Genomic DNA, 9,647 nt, shown 5'->3' on the forward strand with positions numbered 1-9,647 from the left:
CTTGTCTTGTCTTGTAAGGGCTTTCACGGCTCGTACTATCTGGCCTGATACCGGTTCAGTTAGGTATGGGCTGGTACGGTCCGGTTAGGTGAGGAGGAGAAATCACGACCAATTGCTTATCCAGTGAGGTATGGGCTTCTACCGGGCTTTACAGTGGGGGTTGTCAGGACCAGAGTCAAAACCCAGGGAGTCAGGACCAAGTATGAGTCAGGACATTGCTTGCTCTTTTCACCTTCCCATAGTGCCCAAGAGTACGTGCTAGTCCATGCCAAGTTGTCCCCGTGCCCAGTTGTCCGTACCCATAGTCCGTGACCAATAGTCCGTGTGTGCCAATTAGTACGTGCCAGTCGATCATAGCCAATCAGAGCTGCCCGAAGGTGCTGATAGTCGCTAGTCGTTGAATGAAGGTTTCGATACCCAGTTGTCATTGACGGGAGTACTTGTCTTTTCCCATTGTCGATAGCCGCTAGTCATACTCCCTAGTCTTAGTACCCAGTCATACTCCCTAGTATCTTAGCCAGTCGTCATTGCCGAGCTCAATACTACCACTTATAAGCAACAGGTGAATAGTGCTGACTTTCCCTAATCTAATCATAATTGAACATATCGTTTCTATCGTTCCTACTCTTTCCCACACCCAAACTCCTTCTCGTTGCACCAAAATGGAAGTCTGATTCAAACGACCGGGTACAGCATCACATTTGACACCTGAGGGAGGTACAGCCCAACTATGAAGTACATCAGCAGATGTTACAATCATACGTAGAGGAGTTTTGGCCGGTACAACCACTCGATTGTCCACTTCTAATAAACGTGATTGACCCAATTCTAAATCATCCTCTGGAATCGTATAACTGTCAAAAGTTGGTGACTGTTCATCGGAACTGTTATAGTCTGAATACTCATAAGGTTGGGTCGACGCCCAGCCCTTGTTCGGGTACATCCGCCTCCCCCCAAACTGTACTTGCAAGTTTCCCCGCAAAAAGCTCTCCACGCCTACCCTACCATTGACACTCGGGCAGTCTACTATTATCCAGTAAGGTGGTTCCCCCTCTCTCAGGCAGGTAAAGACCATAAGACGTACGTGGATCGAAGGCCCTAATAAGGCCCTAATAAATCTATATTGACTCGTATTATTTTGTTGACTTTAGTTTCGCATAAAGATCAAGGTCCCGGAGGGGCTTGCGCTTCCTAGTGCAAGGAGACACGAACTAGTCTTTCTTCTCCCTGTACGGATGGTTGAGCTTTAAAGCGTAATGACATATATAATAACGGTGATAATACACCCTGCTTTGACTCATTCCCTCCTCTCCCGTTGGTCGAGTCACTAACGTACCTAATTGATAGCCCGGTGAAATGGTGGTAGTTAGTTATATATGAGCATGTGGTAGTTTAGGTTCAGTCAGTTTCGTGTCTCCTTGACTATAAGGTAAGACCCCAATTACCCCAAACAGATATTGCTGCTCTGCGAAGGCAGAATGACATATCTCGAATGACGTAATTACGTATATAATGAGAGTGATTTCCTAGCTAGGCAGCCTTGAGCAATATATAAACCCCCCAAAGAAAGAAAAGAGAGATAGATCGAGTAAGTGAATCGGTCTACATTGAATTATATATGTCATTATGCATCAAAACCTCCGCCCACGGTAAAAGGGCCAATCTCGTAGGGAGAAAGTCCTAAACCGCCGCGGGAAAAGTAAAGTGCCTTGGTTAGTTCAAACGACGCCCAAAGTACTTCTACGCGAGGTAGGTCTCCGGCGTTTGCTAATAGGATGCGTAGCTTGAAACCTTCGACCTTGAGTTACTTATTGGGTGGGGGGCCGAATCTGGTATGACACATATCTAATTCATGACCGGAAGAAATCCATTTTTTTATGAAAGAATCTGGCCATTTTCAGAATAAGAAAGAGGGCTCTTTTAGGGGAAAAAAGAGAAGTCAAACTGTTGCTCATTGGTATTGGAGCGCCCCCTTCCCCTGCGCTCGGTTTCACCTTATATAATAGTAATAGCGAAGGTTGTTTCGTTCGTTGAGGTCAGAGTGTGGAACCGAGCCGCCCCCCTTATATAATAGAGGAGCTTCCCTTATAAATACAGGTAACGTGATCACTGCCCTCATGCTACAGATAATATCCTTAGCAGGTCAGGTAATGTAGTCAGGCAGGCCCACATATAATAAATCTATAGCAGGTCAGGTAATGTAGTCAGGCAGGCAACTTCTTTAGCAGGTCAGGTAATGTTTTAGCGGGTCAGGTAGTTAGGGATATTATAAATAGTTAGGGATATTATAAGCTTTCTCCAATTCATGCCGGTAACTTGAATCAATATCCTTCCTGTCCTACATTGTCAAACTACGCACGACCCTGAGCCTAGACGCAGGACCTAAGCCCTTTTACCATTATTACCACCCCCGACCTTTAGCCCTTTCACCATTGCTTCCTTATCTTCAGCGATAACCATTCAATATATCCATCCGCTCAATATCCATCTACGGGCTTGTCAATTATGCTTATAATAGTTAAGGATACAAATTGGATAAGAAGGATACAACTTAGGTAAATAAGAAATTTAGGCAAATTAGGCATCTGTAAATAATAAAGATCCTTCAGGCTGGTAATTCAATAAATAGGTAAGTGTCATCAATCAATCTCCTGCCTGTCCTAAGCCCGATAACCATAGTTAGGGAGAGTGGTTAGTGCTCAGAGTAAGACCATATAAACTAAGATAATATATAAGGCCTCTCCTCTGGCTTATACCATGCCATACATATCCTCCATGGCGGGGCATTCAACTGACTTTCCATCGTACTGTTAATATATAAACCCGCTAAGTTGGATCTTTCCTTTAGTGAAATCCGATTGATCGCATTGAGTGAGATCTTTACGTACTTTGATCCGGATATAGAGATCTTTACACGCTGCTTCGATCATAACGAGGTGAGCTTCTAACACTTAGCCAAGAATGAAGCACAGGATACAAAAGGTGTATCCCTGCTTTTGCCAGTAGATAAACAGGTTATTACATGGGATCTCGACCCGGAACTGTTGCTTTCTCTATCACTGGTGCTGGTTCTTCGGAATCAACAAGATCAACAGTTTCTGCTTCTAAACGGAAACATAAGTGCATCATCACAGGCGAATGACATCTACTTATCCACGCAGGCCAGCGAAAAGGGTTTCGGAGAGCACCAAAATGGCCACAGGAGCCCGCTACTTAGATCATTTATTGATTGCTAGCGGTTTCTTCTCTTGACCCGGAACTAGCCACCACAGATACATTTGATCGAGATGGAGTTTACCCGGTCCCAACGTTAGGGGCAAAGGTAGGAGCACAGCCAGGGGCGGGTGAAGCACTTTATTCAGTTTTACCCATTAGCTAGGGAAAGGAGCCCATTTTTCTCCTATCCCATCGTATAAAACCATCGCTACCACTATAAAACAATAACTACCTACCACATGAATTCCACGTTTACCAGGTAAGGAGGGAGGGTTAATAAGCTTGACGGGATGATTAGCCAAGAGAACCATAAGTGGTTTGCCCGGTTCCTAACGAAATTGTTTACTAACCAGCATCTGCGAAGCGCATAGAGCCTTGTCCATTGCCCGTAGCCCGTAGCATCGGTGGAGATAAAATATCCACTGATACCTTCATGTTTAAGAGCCATAGAGTAGTTAAGTAGCTCTGGTCTAGGCAATGGCTTGGGTCCCTCCCCTGACAGACATACCTATAACCGCCAAAAGCAAAGGCAGGCACGGATAAATATACAGTCCCTTTAAATGATCCAGCGAAGGCAGAGGTGATAGGGGCAGTCCCGCCCCGGCTCCCCTAAAAGACTTTCTTATGCCTCCTTATGTAAGTAATTAGTTGGCCTTCCCTCACTAAGCTCAGTGGTGTACATAGGGCCCGGATAATAATGGCATATCATTCGCTTCGAGAATAGTGTCCCATATTGAGCCTCGAACCAATCCCATTCCGATCCGTTCATTCGACGATCCTTTCCTTTGAACCTGCTTACTTGATGTCCCGGATTTGCGAGAGGAGGTTCATCGGGTGCTTTAAGTATATAGATGAGTGCCCTTCAGTGTCGACCAAGCACACTCCGGTCCGGTCCAGTATTGACCAACCCAAGAAGGAGCACCGTCGAACGGAACTCTAACCACCCAGACCAGAGATTCCGAGAAGCAAGCCCAAAGCCCTTCATTTCACAACCATTCAGTCGGAGTAAGATGCCAAAGATCCCTAATTGGATAATGAGCCCTTTATTATGACACGTCACTAACTATGAGATAAAGGCCTAGAGACGACCAACCATACTTTAGGCTATTGTACCTGAAGCATATTATTTCTTTGTTTTATAGTGCGTGCGTAATCAAGGTATCCACCCAAACCCTTTCAGTGATTAGATCGGGGACCTGAAGAAAGAGAGTACGATAGGGTGCTAGTTTCCACACATTCCAAAGGGTGTAGGCACCTCTGTCCGCTATTAATCGATCAATCTCGAACGGGCCCTTCACTTCGCCCAATAGAGAAGGCAGGAGCATAAGCATAGGTAGCAAAGACAAGGGCATAGGTGGGAAGCCCAGTAGAACAGAGAGCCAGTGACAGAAGAAGAGGCACCGAAGCAAGCAGAGGCACCACCAGTGGCTAAGGTAGCAGAAGCAACAGTTGCATATTCTATTATTGACCGAGTTTAAGCGGCAGAAGCGCCCACCCTCCGGAGCAGCCTAGCCATATCGAGATCCAGAAGCAGAGCCAGCAGCATATGTGGATCCAGCACCAATAGTGGATCCAGTAGCATAGAAGACAGGAGCAGATCCTACAGAGGCAAGAGAAGCAAAGGTAGAGGAAAAGGTCCTATTAGGTCTTGGACGGGGTCCGCAAGGCACTATAATTAAGAACCCTCCAAAGCCGCAAGGAAAGGAGGTGACTGCTAATGGTACCTACTACTAAGATTCATGAGGTTAATTGTTTTGGTGGGGCTACAAACAGTAGGGTAGTTGTATTCTGATGGTAAAGGGAGGGACTAACATGAAAGGGACTGGATCTCCTAGCAGCAATGGCGTGCCAAATGGCTGGGCATCTCCTAGCAATGGTTACTGGGCGCATCAATCCATTCATCTCCTGGCATAATGGTACCTACAATTGATGAGGTAAGTGTTGGGCGGGGATAGCTGATTGAGTTTCTCCATAAGCAGATCTGGCAAATCAAGATCGATACCCAGCAACAGAGACAGGGGCGGGTGCAGAGAGAAAGATGGGAGTTTCAGTTCGAGATCGAGCAAATTAATTCCTATACTTTAAGCGAGTGAACAACTCCCAACGTGAGGCATTAGCAAATTAGGCACTCCGGTTAGCCAACCCGCTAGCTTTCCCGCTTTCCCGCTGCTATCTTAGCTATCTGCCTGTGTTCCGAATACCTTTGCTATTGGTGCTACTTCAACCGCCTCTACCGCCTCCTCTGCCTGTGTTCTAGCTACCTTTGTTGGTGGTGGTGAACCTACTACCGAAGAAATAATGAAGGAAGGCAGGTTAGCCCAAGTCTTGAGCCAACCGTGAGCCAACCGCCAAAACATTAGGATCTATTATAAAGTTGTAACAAAAGATGCTGAAGCCCCTTGGATGAAAGTGATTTGAGCATCATCAGCTGAGGAAGAAAAGAATCTGAATTCATCCCACCAATACCACTGCTAATAGAGCCGCCTATTGTTCCGGTTACCCATGCATTCCCCTTTGTCTCTCCCGTGTGTTCACTTCCTTCTCTCCGTCCCGCAGAGATTCCAATCCAGAGTGCAGTTCAGGGGTTTGACGGTAGGCCCTAGCAGTGATCTTTGAGCCGGGCTACTGGTCTTAGCTTGGTCTCTAGTTGTCTTCCCCTTTCAACCAGAATAAGAATAATAGGTTCGGAAAGGCCCGATCAAATTGCTTGCGTTTATAAAAGCATTTCGATTCCAATCATTATAAAGTGAATGGGGTTTCAGATGGGGGAATCTCTTTATTGCACTCATCTTTTCGCAATGTGTCTGGAATTCCCCGCATGGAAGTAGAAGAATTGGAAGATTACTGCTTCTTTAGCAGTTCGAAACCAAGTAAAAACGATGGAATTGGAGAACAACTACACTTCCTATCCTCGGGCGCAGATCTCGTGGTAGGATCTAGATATGGATATGGAAATTCCTCGCAATTATTAGATAGAATGGGCTCACTCGCTGCGCTCGCTTTCCTTCCAACCAAAAAGTATCATTAGCCACTTCCTGCCTTTAGGACTGGGGTGCTTCCTCAGGTAACCCAGTCCGTAGGGCCACACTGGACATCAAGGCACCTAGGACGAGGGAGCATAAGGGATAGACCGCCCTCACCTCTTTCGGTCAGTTGGCGGGTTGTAGGGAGAGCTAAACGAGGACTACGAGGTAAATAAAGGAGCGCCGCGGGCTTTATGCGTTCGTTCGGAGAAACAACTAAATGAATCACGAACTTGAACTAAGAGACGTTCATTCTTCTTTCTTCTTGTGCCGGGGCTAAACCCATCCATTCATAGTGATTTACAAACTGATCCGGCCCCTTATTGGAATGGAGAATAGAATTAGGCAAGCACTTCTTAAGAAAGCAAATAGAAATGTTTAAGTAAGTAATAGCTCCTGGCACTGCCTGGCCCACCTAACTTACTTTTGCTTCCGTTCGGTCCTCCCACGCAGCAGGTCTACGGATGATGCTCATAGGTATAGCAAAATAGATGTTTTCTATCAAAAGACAATGCTTACCTATATCATGACTACCAACCCGAGCGTGCCTATCCGTTCGTTGTTACTATCTAGATTAGGATTTCTACTCGCCCTCACCACTTCGTGCCTTCCTTTTACTTAACTGTTCCTACCCTGTTCTCTTTTTCCAGAACACTGACTTCATTCTTCTCCTGGGTACCACGTATCACCTATTGGTCTGGCCAAGCCTTGCCGAAAGAAGAGCTACTATTCCTGCTCCAGCTGCTAGTACCGGAAATATACCAGTTCCTATTCCAATAGCTGCCTACTCTTCTTCCTAAACGAGTACTACATATGATTATGATATGCGAGGTTATGAAATTCTGCTTGTAGCGGTTGCAGTGCCGGAAGAGTCCGGTTGCTGGTCCCGCTGACTTTCTTGCTTGCTTTGCTTGTGTACCGGTTGTTGACGAAAGGAAAGGCGAGCACTATGTTCACGCGGTGATATTCTCTCTTTCCAAGAGTACTACTGAAGAAAGCAAGCGAGCAGGAAGTGGGGTAGTTCATACCACAGCTAATAGTCCGTGACCATTTCACCGCACTCGGATGTGGCCACGCGTTCCATCTAAGCCGGTCAATCGTTCCTCAAACCCAGTCAGCTTGATCGACCGAATCAGAAAAGGCTACTGCTTTGCACAGGTAGTCCGGATGTTGCCTTGATAAGAACAACTCGAATAAAGAGAGCTCTCAGTGCTTATTGCTTGTCTGCTTCTTATAAGATCAGGTGATACTTATTGATTGAATTCATGATATTCCTGTATTATTGATTGAATGAGCTTACTACTCTCCCTGCCCTTCCACTCGGATTCTCTATCTTATACGAGATATAAGGTTCTACATATCCGGTTCTACTTCTTTCTTTAAGACTCTAATTAAGGTTCTCTTTCTAGCTTGCTTTAAGACTCTAATGAAGGAGCTCGCCTTCGGCTATTGAGAATACCAAGCACCATAAGCAGGTGAGCCAGCCTAACTCTATTCTGACGCTTCCTCTTCCGAGCTTGCATAGGGCCCATCGGATAAGACCAGGAGTGACCATTGACTTTCTGTTACCCAGTCTAAGCTCGCTTGCCTACCAGACTAGAGAAGCACCACTCGCGTTCTTTGAAGTGATAGCTGAGTAAAGGGTAACTTGTTGCATAGCTCATTAGGCGGATTAATAAGAGAGTTACAGAACGAGCGGATAAGACTTCTGGCTCCGGAACCTCGTACACGAAAGCAAGCTTCCCTTTCTTTGGTAAATCGTTCTGTTCTAGTTCTTAGGTGGCTTTCTGACTCTAGACTCTAATTCAGGTGATGGGAACTTGTTTGCTGTAATTAAGACTGTTAGTCAGGTGTTACTTCTTTCTTGCTCTTCTTCTGGTCTCCGATCGTCCTCGCTTCCAGTAGTCTCGATCCCTTTCTGATGAATGGAATGAATGAGCTATTAGATCAGTCTGATCTTCTTTCTAGAATACAGGATCTGAACTACTCTCATTCTGAACTCCCATTTATTGATGGAATCCTGGAATAGAAATCTCAACCTTTCTTGCCTTTGAATCACCTCCTTTTCAGGGAGAGCTAATGCTTTTTGGGCTTCTTCGTTTGACACTACTTCCGGAAGGACTCACATCTGAGTAAAGCTCGTAGATGGAAGTATTCTTTCGAGTCTCGACAGTGAAATGAAACCATGAGCTTATCATCCCAGGTCGGAACAAGTTGATAGAATCCGATCTCCCATTTGCCTCCCCATGTTGCCACCCAGGCAGGGACATGGGGTAGCAAAAAAAGAGTTAGGGTTTCTCTTCTGCTATTTTGGATATATTGAGGCCTCCATCCCCGGGAGGCCTGCACAATGGGCTATTAGCTCATTTGCTATATTGGTTCTTCCAATATATTGGTGTTGGTGTAGGGGCAGGTCTCCATACCCAGAGGCCTGCATCATGGGCTATTAGCTCAGCGGTAGAGCGCACCCCTGATAATCGCGTCGTTGTGCCTGGGCTGTGAAGGCTCTCAATCACATGGATAGTTCAATGTGCTCATCAGCGCCTGACCCGGAGATGTGGATCATCCAAGGCACATTAGCATGGCATACTCCTCCTGTTTGTTCGAACCGGGGTTTGGAACTGAACTTATCCTCATGAGGATAGATGGGGCGATTCAGGTGAGATCGAATACCGATCCAACTTTCTATTCATTTGTGGATCTAGGCGGTCCGGGAGTGCCGGTGGTTATCCACCTTGGATCCTCTCTTCTCGAGAATCCTTACATCCCTTATCAGTGTATGGATGGCTATCTCTCGGACATAGGTTTAAGTTCAGCCTAGATGTGGAAAATAGAGCACCTAACAACGCATCTTCACAGACCAAGAACTATGGGATCACCCTTTTCATTCTAGGTAGGGTGATGGAGGGATCATACCATTCGAGCCTTTTCATGCTTTGGAGGTCCGTAGGAAACAACAATCGATAGGATCTCCTCATTATTCCCTAAAGGAATAACGTGAAATCAAATTCTATCAATTCATTTTCCATAGGGCCCAGTAGATTGGATCTAGTCATAAGAATAGAAGAATGCTTGGTGTAAATAAAAATAACTCCTTGGTCTTCGACTCCCCCACTACGAACAACCCTTGGATCAGTGCAACGGATGGGATGTCTTTATCCATCTCCTCACATGGGAGCAGAGCAGGTTCAAAAAAGGATCTTGGAGTGTCCCGGGGTTGGGCCAGGAGGGTCTTTCAACACCTCCTTTTCTCATCAAAAGTGATTTCCATTTGCTCGCCATTGGCTCGGTGAGGAAATAAAAAGAAAAGGGGAACAAGCACACTTGGAGAGCACAGTACAACGGAGAGGAAGTTGTATTCTGCGTTCGGGAAGGATGAATCGCTCCTGAAAAAGAATCTATTGATTC

The 9,647-nt window shown here is 45.8% G+C and overlaps 1 protein-coding gene across 1 annotated transcript; it reads right to left on the minus strand.

Moving 5' to 3' along the window:
* Positions 1-505: 505 nt before the first annotated feature.
* Positions 506-1,075, minus strand: LOC149140269 (cytochrome c oxidase subunit 2-like). Its single transcript, XM_089450944.1, has one exon. It carries the CDS (start codon positions 1,073-1,075, stop codon positions 506-508), a length of 570 nt encoding a protein of 189 aa, XP_089307070.1.
* Positions 1,076-9,647: the final 8,572 nt, after the last annotated feature.

The sequence above is a fragment of the Pinus tabuliformis genome, chromosome X, assembly GCF_031772625.1.
Source record: "Pinus tabuliformis cultivar Carrire ecotype Pingquan chromosome X, CPIR1, whole genome shotgun sequence".
In the NCBI taxonomy this organism is placed as follows: Eukaryota; Viridiplantae; Streptophyta; class Pinopsida; order Pinales; family Pinaceae; genus Pinus; species Pinus tabuliformis.